The sequence below is a fragment of the Tinamus guttatus genome, unplaced genomic scaffold (genome assembly GCF_059628265.1).
Source record: "Tinamus guttatus ecotype Peru unplaced genomic scaffold, ASM5962826v1 Tinamus_guttatus_pri_ptg000064l, whole genome shotgun sequence".
In the NCBI taxonomy this organism is placed as follows: Eukaryota; Metazoa; Chordata; class Aves; order Tinamiformes; family Tinamidae; genus Tinamus; species Tinamus guttatus.
Genome location: NW_028288598.1, coordinates 468108 through 491537, shown reverse-complemented (window position 1 = coordinate 491537; position 23430 = coordinate 468108). Strand labels below are relative to the sequence as shown.

Sequence of the window (23430 nt, the reverse complement as noted above, 5' to 3'; positions counted from 1 at the left end):
CTTAGAAAATATGAATTTGACAGGAAGTACAATTTGACAATTAATTGGTCTTCAATAACAAATACATGACAGGCACAACTGTGCTACAGGAGATCTAAAAGAAGTCTCACAACTTTATTTGGAAAAGCTAAAATTTTCAACATTACTTATTTAAATTTAATTTACAGTAGCTGACCAATTTACAAATATTTATACAAAATTCGAACAAGAGCCCAGCTCGTTGTAGGAGTGCAGAGTGTTTGTTTACAAACATCACTACTACTACAAATAGGTAAAAGGAAGCACGAAAAGGTATCTGGATGATTCTGTGTGAATATGAGTTATTTACATATTTTGATTTGTCATTTTTTATTTCAACTTCTTTGTAGTAGATCTGCTGCTTGAAAATTCCAGTTTAGATTACTGTTCCTGGTATCCAGAATGCTGTCAAATATAATCTGGTTTAATTTTCATAAACTGATGCTTGTTGTTCCATGTAAGAGGGAAATGGAATTGGAAGATGCCAAGTTGAGCAAAAGTGCATACTGCATTAAGTAGATGAAAAGCCCAGGCTGTATATTCATTAAAGCATGTACTGTGTGCAGTGCCTTAAGGATACAGTTGGACTCATACATTGCTTAGCTCTGAATTCCTTTATTTCATGGTTAAGTGTGTCTGAATTAACAATTACACAGACTACAGAAGCCACAAGTCAATATATTACAATACTTTCCTTAAAATAGTTCTGGACTGCTATGGGCTGCTTTTTGAGTCACATCAGTCTCTTCTAGAAGTCAACAATGCAAGCATTTTCAGAAAACATATCTTGGCATTGAAGCTCTATTAACAAATGGCAATAATAAAATATGCAATCTGTCTTATAAAGATTTTCTTAACAAAAGTTTAAAGAGAAAAATACATCATAAAAAATGATGGGGTAACTGCATCTTGATTTGATACTGTTCTTTATTTCAGCAGGATCCAATAAGGAAGAAATGAAAGAATTCGGTTATCTTTTCTGTATGGCTGTTCTTAAAGGTAATATATAGTTCAAGTCTTTCTTGTCTTGTAATATCTGCCAAGACTGGGAAAAAAGTACAAGGTTTTAAAAGACTAAATCTTCTTCTGGGTCATTAATACTTAAATACCATTGTAAGCATTAAGCCCTAAAATTCCACAAGAAAAAAAAAGTTGGTACTTTTTCCTCTCTTGAAAAGAAATTTCTTTCTCAGGGAGGAAGAATTCAGAGATGCACAAAGGGCAATGAACCATTGGGAAACATATGTCTATTCAGGAAGAGAGAAAATTTGTGGAGACAGAAATGTTAACATTCTTTATGTTAAGAATGATCATATCTTAACATTGATATTCTGATTGAAAAATGATTTTTTCAAATTTACATATGCAGAAGTGCCTGATATAAGAAGTTATCCTCTGATATTTCCAGAGCTTATAAGTAGGTCTTTAAAATAGGTTATTTCCACTTCTTTCTGTATTCTGTCCTGGATTCCAGGGTAACTCTGTTATATCTGCTAGACCATGAATCTACAAATAATTGCACCAAAACTCCTTTCTTAATGCAGAGCCCATTTGAGCTACAGTGCATAACAAAACCCCATCTCAATGGCAATGAGATAAATAGATTCCTTAGTGTTTAGAAGAAAAAAGAAGAAAAAAAAAAAAAAAAAAAAAGGGGTGGGCATAAGGAGACATTTATAGGGCCACTGACTAGCTTTCACATATCTATCACATATCTTGAATATCAAATTGACTGGAAAAATTAAACTGAGTGCAGGTTTTACCTTCATAAATTCATCTTTGATAATGTCAAACTTCTGCTTTTCATGTACAGCTCTAGCGGTGTTTGTCCCATCAAAAGGCTCTGTAAGATCAAACATAGTCATTAAAAGTGTTAGGAACACTAGCATTAGCCTGTCTTCACTTAACAAGCAATTGGTGGTGAAGAGGAAGGAGGAAAAAAAAAAAAAAAAAAAAGCAGTTAATATATCATTACATCCCAAGAGGGTTTTAAGCAGCTAAGTCCACTTTGCTTCTGCATTTCTCTGTGTACATATTATCAATTCCTCCCCTTAAACACTCTAATATTATGTAATTCACAATAAAAATCAGCCTATTATTTCCAAAGTATACCGTGGCTGTGCTGAATTCATGAATTTGTAATTATTTGTGATAGTTTAATAGTTTGTTCTGACCTATAGAATATGATTTGGCATAATAACGTGTTTTGGAACTTACTGCATGTAAGAGGGATCTCTTTGAAACTGTTCACTTTAGATCTATGTCATTCAATAATCAGTGAAATACAAGAATTACAGTAAAATATTCACAACTTTTTACGTAAAAATTATTAACTAGTTATAAAATACAAATTTTATTACCTAAAATCTATTCTACTTCATCTCTTCATAAGTTGACAACTGGAGGCTTTTCTCGTTTCCAACAGACTAAAAATTTATATGATGCTTACCATTTTTTTGCCAGCACAATCAGTTATGTTGACAGGTTTTTTTTTTGTTGTTGTTTTTGTTTGTTTTGTTTTGTTTTTTAAATATCTTGACAGATTTAAAAGTACTCCTTGTTACTGAGATGGTTGCCTACCTTACCAATAAGCCAATACTAAAGAACTAAGATGCAAAGACTATGCGTTGCAACACACTGCAAACAGATTTTATACAGTTTATTTTCCTGACATATTACAGAATGCTAAATAAATGTGGCATATTTTAAACTGGCAGTCCTTGTTATATCAGGTAGCATTTATATTGAGTTGGTTATGAATTGCTTTTATTTAAAGACATATAGAATGAATATTCACACATCAGAAGTGATTTTGACATTATGGAGACTGGGGCTTTAAATCTGGAAAATGTTCCATGACATTGGGTTTTTAATATGAAAGCTATTTAAACTCTCAATCAAAGAGATTGTTCCAAGCAATAAAAGCTGCATTTAGCATATTCCTAGAAGGTTTTCTTTAAACTACCTACAAAGTATTTTAATGAATGTTTACACACAGATTTATTTTAATCTAGAGTACATTGTATGCTGCAGCATCACACTGGATCACAACACTGGCAAGCAAATAATAAAAAAGTATCTAGCTCTCTAATTCTAGTCACATAATTTGATACAGTGACAGGCGCATAATTTGATACTGCTACAAGAATTCCATATCCCTCACCACGTGAAGCAGTAGAGCACTTCTGCATTTCCTACATTTGATATTTCTTCAATGCTAGGATGTTTATGTATTTAATCTTGTATCAAAGAAATGTTTTTAAAAAGTAACAAGAGCAAAGCTGTACCATCTTCTAAAACTGACAGTGGGGAAAAAAGGCACTCTTCCCAGCTACAAAAGCTGACTCGCATCTTCCCTTTATTCTTTTTGCATATTTACTAAGTCTCTAAAGACATTCATTCCCTGAGATACAGCAAGAATTTTGCAATCAGAAATGATTTACACCATTAACATTTTCTAAGCTTGAGGACAATGAGAATCCTTCATTAGGTAGTTTGTTGACAGTTTTAGAGGAAAAGTTGAACAACTTCAGCAGTATGATACTGGAGATCACATTCTCAAATAAAAATACAGGAAACCATACAAATACAGAGCAAGCTCTGAAGAATTATTTTTAGAAATGAATTTAATATATGTATTAAATTCTCATGGAGATAGAAGATTTATAAATACAGGCATGAATCGGGCACAGCATAGACATTTTTCCCTAAATGACTGTCAATTAATTGTCTTACAAAACTGCCAAATTCCTATTTTTTCCCTAAATGTGTCTTTTTCAAAAAGATATGATACTGTCTGATGTAGACAAGAGCTAAATTAAACCAGAATGGTCATTAACAGTTTAGATCTTCTGATGAGGAAAGTTCCCAAAAGGTCACTGAGAGTGGCCATTCTTGATATCACCATAACACTAATGCTACCTTCATTTTTCAAACAGCAGAAATGCAAGTGAGAATCAGTATTAAGGCATATTAAAAGAAATTAAAGAACTTTTTTTCTCCCTTTTTTTTTCCTCCTTTCAGCAAACTAAAATATAGTGCTACATGTAGAATGTCGGCAACTTGCAGGCAGATTTATACAATTTATACTTTTAAAGATAAATAATATTCAATAAGTAATAACAACTATTGAAATTTTAGTCCACTAAATAGATAAAGCTTATAGAGACTTTCAAACTAGAACATGTCAACATATTTATCTAACTTTTCAAAGCTTCTCTTCCTCTCAGTGAAGAGTTCATCTACCTATTTCCAGTTAAACTAGTTCACTGTATTAGGTCTTACGGATGAGGCCTCTTTTGAATATAAACAGGAAATCATTTTTTTTCCTTCAGAATTATTAATAGAAACTTGATATGTGAGGATCATGTCCACACTAATAAAGTCTTGAAGCATGTGGGAACAGCAAGGAATCAGATGAACCAGCTACAGACAGTTGCTGGCTCATCTCTGGCTCAACAGTTCAAATGCAAAATGTGCTCTCTTCAGAGTTATGTTTGATCAAGCACATTCAATATACACTCTAAAATGCTGAATTTCTGTGCTGAGATTCTTTTTCCAACTAAACTGAAGAAAAGACCAACTATTCATCCACTTTCTAATTTTCAGAGAGACAGTGAGCTTGAAACAGCCCCTGGTAGCCCCTGGCTCAGCCCACGTGGGTGCAGTGGAGGCAGCTGTGGAGCATTCCTAGCTCCCACAGTGGAAACAGCAGTGCCTGGGCAATGTCTGCATGGCACTATCCCAGTTCATTTCAGCTGTGCAGACACTCCACTTCTCACATTTCTTAACTCTGCATGCTTGACTTTGCCATCTCAACCTTTTTAACAGCTTTCAGTGTACTTTTCCCTATGACTGGTAGCCATCTTTTTTTCCAGAAGGCAAATGGGTTTACCACATGATTCCACACCCTTATCCATGTGATTACTGCCAAGTTCAATAGCTCTTCTCTGCACAATGACTAACAGCCAGCAGATAAGTATGCTCTGCAGAGAGCAGCACTAATGGAGCAAATTGTGTGCATGCGCACACATGAATCTGCAAAAACTAAGGAATGTGTTTGTAGCCACTACACTTCTGCCTTCTTCCTTCCCAAGTTCTCCTACTCTGTAACAATTCTTTCCATTACTTATTTATCCTAAAACTTCACTCATGATCTCCTTATCCTAACTGGGTCTTCCATTGAGATCCAGGGCCAAGGCTCCATCCCTCATTCTGGACCTTTCCTCTTCAACCCAGTATACTCAGCCACCATTTCTAATTCTGCCTCCACTCTACCTTGGTTCCTTATTCATGATTTCTTGTCCAGTTGATTTCCACTCAATTGCTGCCTACCAGTACTCACTTCCCTTTCTTATTTGTTTAACTGTTTCCTCTTTACATTGTAGTTCCCAGTCCCATTCCTCCTTTTCATTCTCCCTTACAACATCATAATCCTTCTCTTAATATTTTTTCTTTTCCTGTTCCAAGTTTCATATCTCCTATGCCTACAAACTGTTCATATTCCTTCTTCATGGAGGCTCCCTATGGCAGCTCTAAGATATCAAGAGGGCACAGTACAGTTCAAACATATAGTGAAGCTAGTGTTCAAGAGCTGCAGCTCTAAAAGGAAGCCCAAGTTGACCCCTTGTTGATGTTCTGGAGAACATCACGAATGTCACCACAGTAACTGTATAAGCCAAGTAGCCACAAAGGGACCAACATACGCACATTCAGTCACTACAACTTGTGATGTCAAAGCATTACCAGAACAAAGTATAGTCTTAGAGAGGAATATGATTCTGCGCCCACTGTGTTTCTGCAGGAACTCAAACTTGGAAAAAAATGATCACTATTTTTTATAGAACAGCAAAAAACAGATTACTGTCATGAAGACCATTACTCTTCAAAATCCCAATCTCTGTTCCAAAAGTAAAAGAGCAATGAGTCTAAATGAAGAAAAGGTCAGGAGAACTATTTTTAAACATTATAGAACGTAAAGCTTCCTTCTCAGATGTTTTTAAAGATATTCTGTTACATAATTATAGAACAATCTACATTGATAGCACTGTTTTCTACAAAAACATCACGTTTAAATATGACAGGTAAAGTCCAAGTGACAGATTCAGGTATTTGGAGTATTAACAGTCAAAAATAATAACACAGTTTTACATTTTACCTTCCACACAAATATACTTGTTTCTCCATTCAATACCATCAGGTCTGGGAATAGCTTTGGCCTCACGAACTGAAATCATTTGATGGCTCCAGCTAGAGCAAAAAAATAGTTTAGTGACCTTATAAATTATTCATTTTGAGTAACATCAGTTTGCATTAAAAAGATATCAAAATACTATGGATAGCACAATCCTTTTTAATAACCTGTAACAGAGTACAACAGTTTAATCTTCACAATATGAAGTAATGAAAATGAGTAGGAAACAAGAAACATTTTTTCAAACACATTTATTTATGAAAACATCTGTTAAACAGAATACAACAGGTTTCTACGAGTAGCATACATTTATGATTTTTTTTTCCAGAAACCACTGTCAATTTGAACACTGAAACTACTTTTTTTTTCTAAACATAAAAGAAATCAGCACTTTGTAAATCCATCTCTCACAGTTTTCTGTGGCCAAAAAAGAAGGTAAAGAATTTAAATGCAGATTAAGTTACTTAATGGATTTCAATGCAAAGTATGTGATGGGCCAATATAAAGATACCCTGCTTACAGGTCAGCATTTCTGCTGCAAGGAACCTATTAGAAAGCAATCAGGCTTCATATATGCCAAATTTTAGATCCTCTACAGATGCAGTGCCAGTACAGCAAATACGCATTTGTAGATAACCTACTTTCTACGTACAATTTTCTAGAAGTGAAAACATAGAAAGTGATCTTACCAAAGAGGGAAGAGCAATACAGTTTAGAGGGAAATAATGAAAAATACTGGATATATGTGCTTGGCACAGCTGTGGGTTAAAAATAATGGCAGCCAAACTGAACCACTTACAGTTTTGTGATGTTAACCAACCCTATACAGCCAGTTCCCAGCTGCTTTTAACTAAACCAGGAAACCGCCATACCAGCAAAAGGCCGGGAATGCCAAGAGTGGGTCACCACTCCCATCCATTAGATAAGGGCTAGAAATAAGGGGGCAGCACTGCTGCCAGCAGCAATCTTTTGTTCACAGCTGACTTGAACTGCTGACAATACAGATCTTTTGATATGTTGCAAAGAGGGAAGAACCTGGCTGAGTAACATTCCTGCAGCTATGTAAATATCCACTGTAAATTAAAATACAATCTGTAAATCATCAGTTAAATCTGGAAGAATTCTGTGCTTCTTAGGTCATGGCTCAGCTGTCATAACACCATTAAGTCTATGGTGATAAGAGTTTGCACCAGCTAATAGTCTGCCCCCACAGATTCTACAAATTAGCTTGGAAACAACTCATGATTAAAGCTGCTTATGAAAGTCAGCTGTTTGAATAACTGCACTTCCTCAGCAAAACACAGGCATTATTCTTCCATTTATTATATGAATAGTGTTTTTTTTTTCTTCTTCTTCATACTTCAAAATGTTGCAGGGCAGAGCACAAAGCATACATCAGGATATCTTACTTATTCATATCTCTGTGTCTATTTATATTTCTCTTGATGTACTCTTTAAAAATCGGTATAGATGTTGATAACCACTTCTAGCATTCGAAGACTCAAAGCAAAGGGAATTTTCATTCTAATTCATTATGCTCCCTCTTCTTAATTCCCAAAGTAGACCACATTTGTGAGAATCAGATATACTTGCACTTTGCTGCAAAAATATAAAAAAGGAGGGTCCCAAGTGCCCTAATGATAACCACTAGTTCCCTAGCAATATCTTCAGGAGCAAGAAGCAAGGTCTTGCTTTGAGTTCTCACTTCATAAAAAGCCAGCCAAGCAAAAACCTGCTGCCTTCACTCACAGCTGCACAAGTGAAATCAGACACTCTTCAGAGGGCCGGGTAAACATAGGACAAGTTTCCAAATATGTTCTTTTGGGAATAACTCCATAAAGCAGAAAAATGTATCAGATTCACTGCATAATCAGCAGAACTCAGATAACGAGAAATACTAAATGGTAGAACTGTGCTAAACGCATACTTTTAGCCTGCTGAATCATGTGAAATGTTATACAGGCACTGTTGCTTGAACTCTGTGGCAGGTTAGTTACACAAGCCTGCTGGCAAACTGTGTGAGCTTGGCCAGATGTGATGTTGAAGCTCAACAGACACAGCCATTTCCAAATAACGCTACTCATAACTTATGAAGGGAAGAACAGTTACTTTCTATACAGAGAGCAAAAAAAGAGAAGAAAAAAATCAGAGTAGGAATGTTGGATGGGCACTGTGTAAGCACATGGTAGTCCGTCTCTCTGAAAGAACTTATACCCTAAATAAATGGAAGAGATGAAATAGCAAAAGAGAAAAACATAACACACAGAGATGAAGTTCTTTGAAGCTGCACAGCATGCAAGGATCTTCTCTCTCCCTTTGTGCCCTACTCACTGGTCCCATCTTGCCAGTAAGTATTACTTACTGCATCAAGTAAAATAAAATAGTTTTTAATGGAAACGCCTACTGGCCTTTGCTAGACCAAGGGGGAAATTTAAAATAATTCATCTCTAGCTTCCCAACCAATACATGCAAGTGGATCCCTATCAGTTGGGCATTGCGGGCAGGTAACTTCAGTGAGTTATTCTGTTCCAAACATTGATCTTTACACATTATCTGATCATTCTTGACTGCAGGTTGTTCTTTCAGCAAAAGACATCATAAGTATCAAATCTTTTAGTCGTGTCCTACTTGATAGGAAGGAATCTAATCAAGTCACCTGTGTGACTATTGTAGTAGCATTTTCCTTAGTAATCTTTTTATCAAAACACATTACAGTTCAATAGCATGAAGTTCACTGGCACAGTACAGATTATATAAATATGTGACCTGACTTAGCATCATCTGGAATTGAATCTCAAGAATTCTGCACAAAAAGACACCCTGGTAAGTATCTTACAGGAAAAGCAAAGAATGATAAAGTTGATTACAGCAATAAAAATATTCTACATGTTCAGGAATAAAAATGAATGCCATAAAAAGCAGAACTAAGAGCCCTGTGTTATGTGTATTTAACTCTCATTCTAATCCCTATTTGCAATAATATTTCTGTCCGTCCAACATGGTTTCCATCAGCAATGTAAAAGCAAAGATAATGTACACTATGAACAGCTTGGAAGTACATTTGTTCTTAGTGATTGACTATCAGACAAATGAAAAATATTTAAACACTATGTTCTACTTGCCTTTCTGCACATGGGCACTAATTTGGGTTTTTCTCCTCCATTCAATTAACAGTTTTCCTAAAACTTTAAGAAACTCTAATGTCTTTGAGACCTACATCGTGCTTCTTTCAAACAGGTTTTAAAGTTGCCAGGGATATATGGACGACTATGGCCAAATAATGAGAAGAACTCATTAAGTTTTATTTCCATAGGACAAATAGCTAAATGTAATACAAGTTGCTCCAGTAAGTGTATCATTTCCTAATATGATATCTCAGCATAATATTCTCAGCACAGAAGTTTGAGTATTTTCTATAGCTTTTTTTAGCATAATATCACTAGTCAGAAGTTTAAATATTGAACAGGTAGTTAATGTTGAAAAAATTGGCAATATGTTCATCACTGTTGTTTTTGAAATATTTTCTTCTCTTGACTTCAGGAACTATCCTATTGTCACTCTGTACCTGTAGCCTTAGTTTTTCTTTTAGTAAGTTTTCATATCCACACAATCAAATCTTCATTCGCAGTCCAGTCTTCTTTAGAGGATTCAAAGACCTTTTGAGTCTCTTTTCTTCTGCTTCTAGACCTACACTAAGCCCCTCAATCTTTTCAGCCTTTTTTTTTAAAAAAAAAAAAATACAGAAGTTCTTCCATAATGCTAAAATAAAATATAGATAACATCTTTTCCTTAAATGATGATCATTGATAAAAAGTAATATTTAGGGATTACAAACAGTGCAGGTAATGATACTTTAAGCAACAAAAACCAGAGACCAACTTCCCGAGAATGTGCTCCGAACTGTATGCTGACAAGCACATGAATGAGAAGAGTCAAATGTTTTGCAGATTTGGACAACGACCTTACCTGGTAGTTTGTGCAGGCAAACCAGAAGCTTCTTTCACCATGGACAATTATTTACTAATTAGATCACTTTCTGATGAGATTAACATTATACTTATGAGTAGCAAAAGAAGCATCTAGTGTCCTATACACATTAGAAATTTGGAGATGTACTTTTAAGGAACACATTGCTCCATCCTATAATTTATGGGTTTAGCAAGCAGCACACCTGGACAGCTAAAAAGGAACAACGCAAATGGAATCTCTAAGAACAAAAGACAACACCATCTGCAAAACATGTTAAAGGAGAGCTTAAAGATTGTTCAAAAACTTTATCTATTTAAATACAAACATCTAGTGTTTTATATGCAGATGCAATCTTTGTAAGAGATTCTCAACTAGCAGTTTGGTAAAGTGTTCATAACCTATGGTTTTCTCAGATTCTTTTATAACTTTGCCTTCTATTCCTGTTTCACAAGAAAGATCGGATGCCAAAATCCTAGAAACCAACCAGATTAGTGAACTAATTCCTAAGCAAAAATATAACCAACAGTTAAATTAAGGAGACATCTGGTCAAAAACCTTCACTTACTTGCACTGACAGAAAACAACTGCAACTACTAGAGTTCAAGCAATTCCACACAATAAGATATACCTTATGTTAAAACTAGGAATAGATCTTTTTGCACAGAGATATGCATTTTTGAAACATTTTGAAATTCAGCTATTTCAGAAGGCCAGAGGTATCTAACTTTCGACAGCTATTTTACAGAATAAGTAGCTTGGTTAATCAAAAGACTTTAGATAACACTTTTTATATCAGCATTCCCACTGCCCTCCATTCCTTTCACTTGTTTCCTCTCTATCAGTTATCACTTCTGCATTGCTGCTATTCTTTCCTACTTAAGAGGCTTAAAATGATGATGTTGCAAACAAAAGAAAGCAAAGTCTTACATATTTCAAAACTGTAAGATGAGTTTAATACTTACTCAAATTCTGTGGCGTAATATTTGAAGAAGCCTATTAGCAAATCTCCAAGACTTGATCCATTTTTTGAGAGGTAAGGAGGAATGGTGCGTGGGACTTTATGAACAAGGTGTAACTGCATAGTAGGATCAAAAGAGTCCTGTCAAAATAAAATCAGAGAGTCTATACATACACAGAGCTTTAACTTGGTATGTATTTTTTATTTATAACAACACTAAGGTTGCCCATCATTTTCTAATTAAAACTGCAAGTACAAATTAAAAGGAGAAAAGCACCATCTTTCCTGTGCTGCTGTGCTAGATACTACTTACTCCTACTGAACTCGAGTAGGATCACCTTGCCCAGGAGAGCAAGACAATCCCTTACCTTCTGCTTGCTTAAGAATTTTAACAAAGAACCACCTCTGACATGAACTTAACACATGAGTAGAAGCAGAGTAAGGTAGCCTGCACCGAGCTGGCTGCAGTCAAGGTGACACAGGGTGTATGTGAAGCTAACACTAAATCTCCATAACCACAGTACAGAAACACTCAGTCCAAAAGGAAGGCCTTATTTCCCACAGGACAGAATTCAATTTGATGCCAACTCCACTAGCTTGAACATAAATCTGTGCCTTCCCATATGATGAGTTCAAAGATTGTGGTAGCACCTCCTCTGTCCCAGCTATCTGAAAGAATAAGAAGTGAATTATATAACAGACCCCATCAATTAAGCTGAAGTAAGCTTTTCTTTTAGAAAAGATGCAGATTTAGTAAAAAGAAAAATCACCACTAGCAGCATAGTTAAGTTACTCAGGACTAAGATAATATTGTTTTAAATTTGCTGCACTGCTTAAGTGTTCATCATATCATTTATGTTCCGCTGACAAACTGGTTTTGAGACGGTGATAATGCCAGGATGTTCTATTTTACTACAGTGTCTGATGATTTTTTAGGAAAATAAATCCAAGATGCACGAAAACTTAGAAACCTACTTAGTTGTATCAGTGCATCTCCCCCTCCCCGTTTTGTTGGTTTAAAAAGTAACATCAGGCAGGAGTCTAACTTTTCAGTACTAGAATATACTGAAAATATTGTACACTATTTCCATGTCCGCACATGCTTCTTCTGAGTCAAACGAGATTAGTGATCAAACGAGTAAGATGTGTAAGATCTTGTACTCTTTTGTCAATTCCAGCAAAGTTTTCTGGTAAATTCAGCAACATATCTGCCATTAAAAAAGTCTTATTTCCAGCTGTAAAAGCCTTTGGCCTTTTGCTCTCACAGCACAGAATTTTGTATGAGGTATTATTATAGTTACCAGAGCTCAGAATTTAACAGCTTACAACCCAGCAGAACACAACAAAGCATGGATGGGACATGAAAAGCGTGTTGAAAGCATATATGAAGAGATACATGGCTGTTCCCCTAGAAGGGAAACAGATGCTTTCCCTGGATTGTGCAGGATATATGATCTTTTATAAACCTAATGGGAGTCAGAAAAGTCATTCCTTGCCCATGCATCAGGAGAAAGAGGAATGAGAACTTCCAACTTCAACAATAAAAGCAGGAATGCAGTGAAGTTACCATGACACGTCTGATACCATGTCTACTGATACTACTTACTCCTTAGTAGTGTTAGTAGACACTTTTAAGAAGCAGAAGTTTTTCTTTATGCTTTGTGTTTTCAAATCGCTGAAAATTTCTCAGCTTCAAGAAAAAACTGCCACTGCAAGGCCATTAATACACTGAGCAACTAAAAACCTAGATTATGGGTTATTATTTTTCAGAGTAAATAAGCTATCTTCTTTAGTACTATTCCTAATTTAGAAAAGATGTTGCATGTTCTTAGTAATCTTGATATTAAGTGCAACTCAAACATAGAAGCAAGGATATTGTCTATGTTTTATTTATGTTTTTGTATATTAGTCAAGATTAGTTAATTTATAGCAATGTTGTATTGATTTGAATTTGAATAAAGAAAGCAATAAACTAGTAAAATAGCAAAAGACAATGTATCCATTGTCATTGTAATAAAACTTACAGCAAAAGACAGATGTACCTGCATACCTCTGTGTGCATGTGCTTAAATGCAGTGGAAAGGAAAACAGCAAAAAGATACAAAGCACCATTTTATCCAAAAATATTTTATCGGTAAGATTTGCTGACACAACCTGAAGTTAGAAAAATATGCAGTTTTATAATTAAAAAAGTATTTTTTAAAGGGTGATTGTTATAGACATATAGTCCAAATGAAGGCATTTTTCAGAATATTCAGCTTGTCTGTTTTTCCATTGAATTTACAGTTGATCAAAGTCATGTAAGCACCACAGAGGCAAACCTGAACCACTCATTTGAGGAGCAGAAAACAACACATTTCAAAGACTCCCACTCCGGGTAGAAGAAATGCAATTACTAAATTTTCTGAATTATTTATTTTAAAAAATTGCTAATCACCTCGTGTAGCGAAGAAAAAACAAATGTTTTGTCCTTCTTACGCACAGCAAATCTGCTATAAAGGAAATTATCATTACCAGATTAGAATTTTTTTTTTTTTTTTTTTTTTTACACATTAAAGCAATAATTAATATCATTTAACCTGAGAAAAGACACAAGGAAGATTTAATTAAAGTTTCTGTTAAGATACATCAATAACCTACAATGCAGCCTGTATAAGGCCATTTAACAGTGCGATTGCTCCGTGTCCAGTGAATAAGACATCAGATTGGCCACAGGAAATCTGGACTGATTTTCTGCTTTGCCACAGACAACCCATGAACCCAGTCTATAGTTCATTCACTGATTCTAAAACAGGGATAATAGCCTAGTTCTTACTACTAGATGAACTTAACGAATAACTATAAATGGAGCAAGGTATAGAATACAGATAATATACCTAAAGGAGGCTGGTAATGACAGAATTTCAAAGCATCCTTAAAATTAGCTCAGTTTCAAGCAGACTTGCAGGTTTTCCCTTCTTAACTTGCTCTAGAAGGCAAAAGAAAAAATCAATTTCTTTTAGAACTAGTCCTTCATTTGCCTGCTGCATATTTGCCTCCTAACATTCTGGGAAACGGAAAAAGAAATTCACAAACTGTAAGAGAAATAATTGAGCTATCCATTATTTTTGAGCTATCCATCATTTCAAAACACTCTAGAAAAAAAAAAAAAAAAAAAAGTGACCACAAAGCTTTTTTTCTCCTTCTCTTTTTTTTTTCCTCTTTCTCCTCCTTTCCCCCCACCCCACACCTCTCCTCTTATTTTGTTTGTCTGGTTCCTCAAGGAAACACTAGCATAGAGAAGCACGCACCATATTCAAGCTACAATACGCATCAATCTCACATATGTTCTCCTTTCCACTTCCACACTGAAAAGCAATATAACTATACACATTCTATACATCAAGATACTCAGTGCAAAATCAGCTTAGTTCTGACTGTACAAGAATCTTCTTTAAAGAAGTATAACTATATATGCACACATAGATGCATATATATTTACAAAAATTACTTTTCTCCAGTTTTATAAGTTAAATTTCACTAGTATTTATCAAAGAAAAAAATTAATCAAAATTTATCAAAAAAGGGGGGACAATTTTAAATGGGGAGCAAACTGTACCTCTCTAAGAATGAGCTCAATGCTTTAAAGCAGTAACAGTAGCTTAAGCATAAGCCATCTCCCGCCCTATCCCTTTCCCCTGCTCGTGAAAGGGAGGCAGCAGAATGACAGGCATGCTGAGGCCAGTCAATGAAGTTTCCAAACCAGCACAGCTGGAAAGCCACCTCCACCTGGATTTAACCGATGTGCCAGATGGGCACCTGCAACATAAGGGGTTCCCACTTCTACATTGCACCTGCAATTTAAAATATGCAGTTTTTTCGAAGCCCAGAAATCTTTTCAAGCTGCAGTTAGAACTGCAAATTTGTGTATGAAGAAAGCTGCCCGGAAGTAGAGAGATTTTGCTTCAGAGGGGGAGATGCAGCATTTATGGGCCGCATGAGAACTGGAGCACGGCTTTGAGCAGCTGCAAGTAGACGTAAAATGCATCATTTCTTAGGACACTGACATTTTCCCATGCTTTTTAATTATTATTGTAAGCTAGGTGTAAATCCAGAACTTTTCTAGTGTATTTCTTATTTTGAACTTTATATTTACTTATTGTATCACTATTCAGAAATTCTAACTTTTACAACACTTAAGCACTTGCTTATATTAATAGAGACAACACATATTTTATGTACTCTATACTTACTTACTATAAAAGCAAAAAATTATGCTGGAAATTTGCAAATATATTATATTTTTATTTTATTAGTAACCTTAGAATATTCAGTCTGTCCTCCCAAACACAACTAACATAAATCCATGTTAAAACAAAAGGTTACTTATTGCAGCATTTGAGAAACCACACAGGAACCTGCAAGTTCTACCACTGTCATGGGGTATAACAAGAACCCTTGCATTTTGTGCAAATTCAAATTTTTCAATATGATTTGGTCATTTAAACTGTTTAAAGCATTTGTGAAGTACTCTAAAAACATTAACACAGTTCAAACTATAAACTTGTTTGAATAATTCTCACAAAGAGATACAGAAGCTAGATGCACAGTAGAATAAAGAACAAAATTTAAAAAACAAACAAACAAACAAAAAAAACCCAAAAAGATACACATACAGGATTACAAAGTAAGGATAAAACTGCAAGGTACTGCACTTTTGTGAGGTCACAAGGTACATACACAATTAATCCTCTGAATCAAGAAATATCTGATGGAGGATATAAGCACTCAGCTGTCCGAAGTTAGAAAATTCTGATACATGACAATCAGATGGAAACAACAGTAGTTAATATACTAAGAAATAAGTCAAATTTAGAGATGACACTGGAGCTTTTGCAGCCTAGAACAGAGAGAATTTGGTGAACAGCACTAGTCACTGAGTGCGAAGTTTTCACATATGTAAAAAGCTGTTTTCACTAAAGAATTGATCATCAGTAGCAACTAACCATATTCAAGCTTAGTGTATCAATGACTATATTTACAGTGCAGGCTTAACTTGTTATAGACACTTAAGAATTCATATATTTTAGATACATTTCATACACATATATGATGCAGTAATAATTCATAAGAAACACTTACTGGGTAATTTTTTTGGAGGGATGGAAGGATGGGTTCCGGTAGGGCTGTAAAAAAAAAAAAAAAAAAAAAAAAAAAGTTTAAAGTTGCTGTGATTCATGTAATTCACAGGAAACAACATATCAACTACACCAAAGGGCTGGACTGAAATTCCATGTTAGAAACATCTGCCCAGAAATTTGCTTTCATGCATTTTGTAAAATAAGTTATTCCCCAAATCTTTCTAATACTACTTGTTATCTATGGCAGAATAAGAAGTATATTGAGTTAAGGGAGGCTAAGATATTGCTATTTACAGAAGACAAGAAAAACTCTACATTAGCTGGCTACCCCCTGCCTTTTAAAATTCATGTTAATTCAAGGCCACAGAAAACTCACTCTAAAGATAAGTCAATCATAGTTTCACATAAACTCTCTTTTCTTTTCTAAATCATTTAATACAGTCTGATTACTTTCTGGACAAGCATATATTCGTTGGCTTCAACATTTTTTTGACGTTGAGAGTCTCCAAAAGTAAACCTGAACTACAGTTAAAATGCCCAACATCCTCAGTCAGTATTGCTAACAAAATTCCTATGAAAAAGTAGATATCATCTAATGCTGTTAGCTGGTCTGTTAAAAAGAATCCAGAATATAAAGTTCATATAGACACTAAAAATACTAGTCAATCATTCATGAAAGCCATATTGCATACTAAAAGTAACAAGACAAAGAACCATGGATGTGGATGTAGCACAAGCCCAGGTGGTGCTATAGATACACAGACAGAAAAAAAATCCCCAAACATTCACATCCCAGTAAACTCTTACAGAAGCTACAAAATTGTTAGATCATCCCTAGTAGGAAGGTTTAAATATCAGCATGTTTTCAGCACTTCACCAGCATGTTTTTTAAACATAATTGGTCTATACCATTCACTAGGGAAAATGTAATTATGTTCAATGTGGGAGCTTGCCATGGCATTTAATTCACCTTTGAATCAAGGTCTCACAGACAAAGAGATGTTCAAGCATCTTTTTTTTCTATAGGGACAAAATTCTCAGAACATGCTTGGGATATTTGCAAAGGGTATACTATATTAACTAGCATGAGTGCTAATAATATGATCACAGCTGTTTTAATAATCATTTTTGTTTGTGGGTGTTTGAAAATATGAAGGAATATCTTATTTCAAAATCTTGAATATTTTCCAATTATCCACTTTACTGAAAGAACAGGCAAAAAAATCTGAGCAGTATGAATAATGAAGATATTTTACGTCTACCAGGTGCATTAAGACAATAGAGTTAAGGGGAAAAAGTTACCACTAGTATTTACCATCTGAATTTTTCTTTTCCTACTGTACAAGATAGTTAGACCTGTTACCTGGAGGAAAGTTCATGAACAATACATTGATGTATCTACAAAATAAACTCAAGCCACACTAACCTTAGGTCAAAAAGCTTCCACACTAGTCTGATAAGAATACTGAAATAGATTAAGTAGTACAGAAATTTGCCTAATGAAGAGAGATGATATTTATTGCTAAAAGAAAGCAGTTATTCCTAACTGTTTTGCTGCCCAGTACCACCAACAAAAGTCCTAATAGCAAATTCTACGATTAGGACACAAGCGGCTTTCAGTAGTATCATATACAAGCAGCAGGAGTGAGAAAAAGATTTAAAACTTAAGGAAAGGCATATTCCAACACTTGGCACCAGAGAGTCATTAACATCACTGCAAGCCTATACATTTATATCTGCTTGTGTCTCCCGCTCTCTTCTTTTTGTGCGTTACTTTCATGCACAGCTCAGTAATTGGCTATTCCTGACAGCACCCAGCATCTAATACAGAAAATGCCTTACTCCCAGTCTCCAGATTTACTATAATACCCTGAAAATATACTTTGAAAATAAATTTCCAAATGAAAAGGCCTACTTCCACTAAAAATCTTAATAGCGGCAGTATCAAATACTTATCAAGCCACAGTTGAGATGGTCAGGAATTGCTAGACTGTTAGGAACTCTTCGTCTCTTGCATGTGGTTCACACTTGCAGAGCAATCTGCACCCAGTAGCTTTCACCAGTTTCACTCCTGTATCTAATAATCACTGTAACCATTTTATTTTTATGTGGATGTCATTTTATCTCTTCCAATCAACTATTCATTTCTTATTGTTGTTAAGAATCTATATTAAAGATCTAGCACCTACAATATCATTTCAGAGTTGTGGTAACAGCCATTTTTTATTTCTTCTTTTCACAGAAAAAAATCTGAAACAAACACTATCAAAGGAAATGCAGAGAAAGGATGCACTAACTTGCACTCTGCTATCCTCATGACTGGTACATGAGAGATACGCTTACACTACACACATCAAAGAACTCAGAAGTAGCTCAGCCAACTAGATCTCACACATACAAACTGCCTTTCTAGTTCCTATAACACCGATACAGTCCAGCTGAAAGAAAACTATCAGCTGGAGCCAGCTGTCATAAAAGCTTTCAATCCTAATACAGAGTGGGTGCAGCATGATCTTGGAGCTACTAAATAGTCGGCTACCCACTCTACAGTGGGTATCTATATTCCAGGCCAAACAAGCTGTCAAAGGAGCTAAACAGAATCGTTGGTGCTTCATCCAAATAACCAAAACAAACAAAAACACTACACGGACTGACAAAAGGAAAAAGCCAAAATGAAGACTTATACAGTTTGTCTAGCTTATCTACAGATGTGATCACAAAATACTAAGAATACACTGTTTCTAAAATAAATACATCAAACAAGAACAACCAGCATGTTACAAAAAAATGAAGAACGTATATAAGCAGCAAAATACCAAGCCTATATGAGCTGACAGGAATTAAGGAAATATTTCTGCAGGCATGTTACTGCATAAGACATGTACCTCAGGGGTTATGGCCAACCCTTCTGAAATCACCCATCTCCTAATAAATGAACACCTCATACTGACCTAAATGGTCTCTTATTCAATTCCTTAGATCTTAAATAAGAAATGCAATTTAAAATTACAAACACAGATTTCTCTAATAACAGAGACTAACAGGGAGAAACTCATTTCAGTCTATTCTTGAGCAACACTTCTGGACCACACAGCTTCCTTACCTCTACAAGAAACTCCTGACAAAAGCTCACTGTTTTAACGTATTAAAGTCACAACATGAGATGCTGCCAGTGGCAGCCAAATATTCCAGCTTCTTATTGGACAGTCATTTCACAGCAGACAGTAATCAGAAAAATATCCTAGCTACACATGCAGTCTTGCACATATATATGCCCCATGATTCATCTTTGATTATCAAAACAGCGAACTAGCATCCCACAGCATTTGTAATGCCTTCCATTTTCTTGGAAGTTCCCAAGTAAAAGAAACTTGTAATAGTGATGTTTAGCTTTTTCCCTTGGAACAACTAAATTTTTTTACCCACTGTACAGTGGATATCCAACAATTTTTTTTTTAATTAAAACAAGAGCTTGAGTTTATTTTATATTTACACAACATTCTGCAGTTAACACTGAGTTTCTTTTTTTCTTTTAAACTTGCAATTCTGACTCCAGAAAAAACATCCATTTGTTAAACAAAAATACACCATTAGGGGAATAAAGGCAGCACTTCATTTTCAGATATTTCTGTGTGTAAAATGATTCCTGATGATGTTTAATTTGAAAAGCTAGACTAATACAAACTTAAAAAAAAAAGTTTCAGAAGACAAACATACTTACTCTGTAAATAGTGCAAAACCATCAACACAAGACTGTAGCTGCTCAAAGTACCACGACTGGCATCATTTATATCATGGAAACTTGCCCACTTCTTCACAACCAGTACTAATGGACGAACTCGATTCTCAACTGTAAATACAACAAGTATTTATAAAAAACGTACAATAACTAGAGAGTGCTCAAATTTTTATTCCCACTTGATCAGTGACACTCATTTTGTGCTCTAAAGTTACCTCTTTTTAGACTTTACCTCTTCATAGACCATTTATAGATTTTGCCTAATTATCCTACAACTACCATCCATTATATAAAAAACACTTTTCAAATTAGATTTATTTTTTATAAAATATCTTTTGAGTAGGAAGAGCCACAGATGCGCTACAAAATGGCCATGTCAGGTAGCTCTCAGAGGAGACAAAACTGCATGTTCACTCAATGGAACAGTTCCCTCTAGTTCATTGTACTAATTTCCTGAATTTAAATGCTTTCAGGACACACCAAATCTAAGTTTTTTGTTTGTTTGTTTGAGATAATAAAAGCTTTGAGAATGCAGAAAAGAATTCTTCCAATTGGAGAATACAGAGCTCATGCTTAATTTTCCCTCAGGGAAAATGAAAGCAGTAAACACGGTATCCAAACATTAATTCTAAAATTGATTGGTCCTCAGCAGCTTCTGATGAAGCTGATGAAACTCATCTAACAGATGAGTTCTATTAGATAAAATATCACATTAGATCAAGTTATCCATTTCATCATGAAAGACATCAATATAGTCACATTCCAGTTTTGATCTTTAGAGTCACAGGAGAATTGTAAAGCCTCCTGCACAAAGGTTAACACATTTTAGGAGATATCACTAACCATAATCTCCTACTGAGCTCACAACATACTTCATTGATTATTTCCAGGTATGTGGAAGTTAATCCTCAAACCACTGAGCTACCTTGCTACGGACTAGCTAATCCTGCAACTTGGAGCACCTTTTTTTTTTAACCTGCCATTTTTATGCAAAGTTTTGTATGCTGCACATCAAGACAGGAACCTGTCAGCTGGCAACTGTTTCATCCAGGACAAGAGATACTTTCCATAGCAGTGTCTCCCTAATGCTGCTGTTTGGGAGACTCCATCAAAGAAGCTGCCTCCTACAACCTATTTAAATGGTTCAGTAGACATGTCCCTGAACAGCACGCTCTTCTTGTAGATTCCAACTTAAATCTAGAAGACCTCTTAAAAACAAAACTCCTTATGACCAGTCACCTGATGCTCTCCATCATTCACTACTGGCTGGATTAAAAATTATGATTGTTACTAAGTAAAATGCATAATAGTATACAGAAAATAACAATAACATTCTCACTAATAGAAGCATAACTTTTTTCACGAGACAAATACAAATAGGCTCAAATTATAAGATGGATTTTGCTCTGAGAAATGCATTTACATTTCACAATAGAAAGGATTTCCTTTTAAACTCATTCTGAGATCAAGTTGCGTCTGCTTGCATTCATCATTAATATATAACAAAATTAGTAAGTAACACTGCCACTAAGTTTTCTTCCCAACATTTTCCAACAGTTAACAATCTAATCCCTCAAGAAAATGCATAGTAATATCATTTGTTCAAAGCCACAAATTTCCAGCTTGCCCTGTAACTGAAAAATTCCACCTACGAATTCCAGACATGCCTCCTTAGATGGCCAACAAATAACACAAAAACAATAGATTCCAGCTATTAGCTCTACTTAATCTACCTACATTTTCTCTTTCTGTGAACCTTCTGCTCCACTTAAGTTATTTAAACTTCGATCTCCTCTACCACACCTGATGCACCAATATAGAAGGGCTGGCTTGGAAAAGACGGAAAAATATCCGTATATTCTATTTATAAACATTTTTATCATGCACACAAAGTTAATCAGTCCCTTGTTTGCTTGAGCATCTAATTACATAGAGTCATAGAAAGCTTAAGGTTGGAAGGGACCTCTAGAGGTCATCTAGTCCAACCCTCTCTGTGCATCTCACGAGCCGAGGACATGCTCAAAAATCAGGTAGAGATATAGTCTGGTTGTTTTTAATCCATGATACAAAAATATCTGTATACCTTATACAAGAGAGCTTTTTCCCCTCCCCACCCCTTGCCTGTAGGGTCAAGCCCTTCAGACATGTAAATTTTAAGTTAGTAGGCTAACACTTTTAATGCCAGCTGTCCTGGTTCATGACTTTTAAAAGTATGTAAAGAGACTAGATGTCTGACAATAGTTTTCATCTGGTTTTATTTGCCTGAAGTCATATGAGAGTTTTGTTATACAAAAGAAGAATGACAGACTACGTTTGATAAAGATTGCCTATTTATGAAGGTCTTGCACATGCAGGAGATTATCTTTTTAATCAAAAGTCTCTCCCTTAGTAACTCCCTCCTTGACCTCAAGAAAAGAGAAGCATTTAGTACTATCATCAGGAGATAATAATTTTGAATGAGCATATTAGGGAGCCTGCAAACGCTATAAAGGTGAGTGCCAGGACAAAAAAAATAAGAAACTAAGCTGGGCCACATGGACCCCTTCCACTGCCTGTTTCACATCTCTATTTCTGCCTGTCCACAGTGATTTGCTGAGAGAAATAAGTGTCAAAACATGGAAACCAGTGGCAGAAGCTGGGAATGATGTTAACATTAGACTTAGTAAAGTGACCCCATGCCCGTAGTTGTGAATGACAAAGACTATTTTTCTATACTTCTTTGAGCTTAGAAGGAAATCCCTGTCTAGGTTAGTGCCTTTCTGGGTATATGAGGAAATTAAGAGCTAAACAACTTTTACAGGACAAGATGACCATGAATATGGGACATTGTTAAACTACCGTCCTAATTGTTCGTCAAAAGTAGCTAGCAAGTAGAACTTGTACCAATGCTTTCCTACCCTATAATGGAAGGAATTCATATACGCAAGAACTCAAGGTGCTGGAAAGCAGAAAAAACGCAGGTGGCCAAAAGGCACCAGCGCAAGGTCTGCTCCTTATACACTTACCTAAACAAGAAAACAAACAAAAAAACCCACAACTTCTCAGAGAGTGGTTTTTTTTTTTTTTTTTTTTTTTTTACTTCCCTTTTATAAATCTGTTTCATGATATCCCACTGAAATGAAGGGACACAATGCATTTTTCTTTTAGGGTTAGTCTGAAAACTAAATTTGTTATTTCAGATTTTCCAATGAAAGATTGTATTACAAGAAAGAACCTCAGCTAGCTATCAAGTACACATACCTATCAGTAGCTGTAGGAGAGGGGAAAAAAATAACACAAACAAACCCTAAATGGTATCACATAATAATCATGGGTAATGTAATATACAAATATATTATAATGCAATAATGTAATTGGTTCTGCTCCTCTTCCCCATCTCATTATCTGCAGAAGACTGAAGCAGTCATTGTAATAAGTGTGGACCTTAACATGA

General features: G+C 35.3%; 1 protein-coding gene across 2 annotated transcripts in view; it reads right to left on the bottom strand.

The window, feature by feature from the left end:
• Positions 1 to 359: 359 nt before the first annotated feature.
• TENT2 (terminal nucleotidyltransferase 2) overlaps positions 360 to 23430 on the bottom strand; it is a 35721-nt gene continuing 12650 nt past the window's right edge. For both annotated transcript variants that reach the window (XM_088519613.1, XM_088519612.1), the window contains 6 exons: positions 19980 to 20108; positions 16260 to 16303; positions 11143 to 11279; positions 6176 to 6267; positions 1782 to 1861; positions 360 to 1063 (listed from right to left, as the gene is read on the bottom strand). In XM_088519613.1, coding sequence (XP_088375739.1) covers positions 989 to 1063; positions 1782 to 1861; positions 6176 to 6267; positions 11143 to 11279; positions 16260 to 16303; positions 19980 to 20108 — 557 coding nt within the window. In that variant the 3' untranslated portion in view covers positions 360 to 988. The remainder of the gene's footprint in view (positions 1064 to 1781; positions 1862 to 6175; positions 6268 to 11142; positions 11280 to 16259; positions 16304 to 19979; positions 20109 to 23430) is intronic.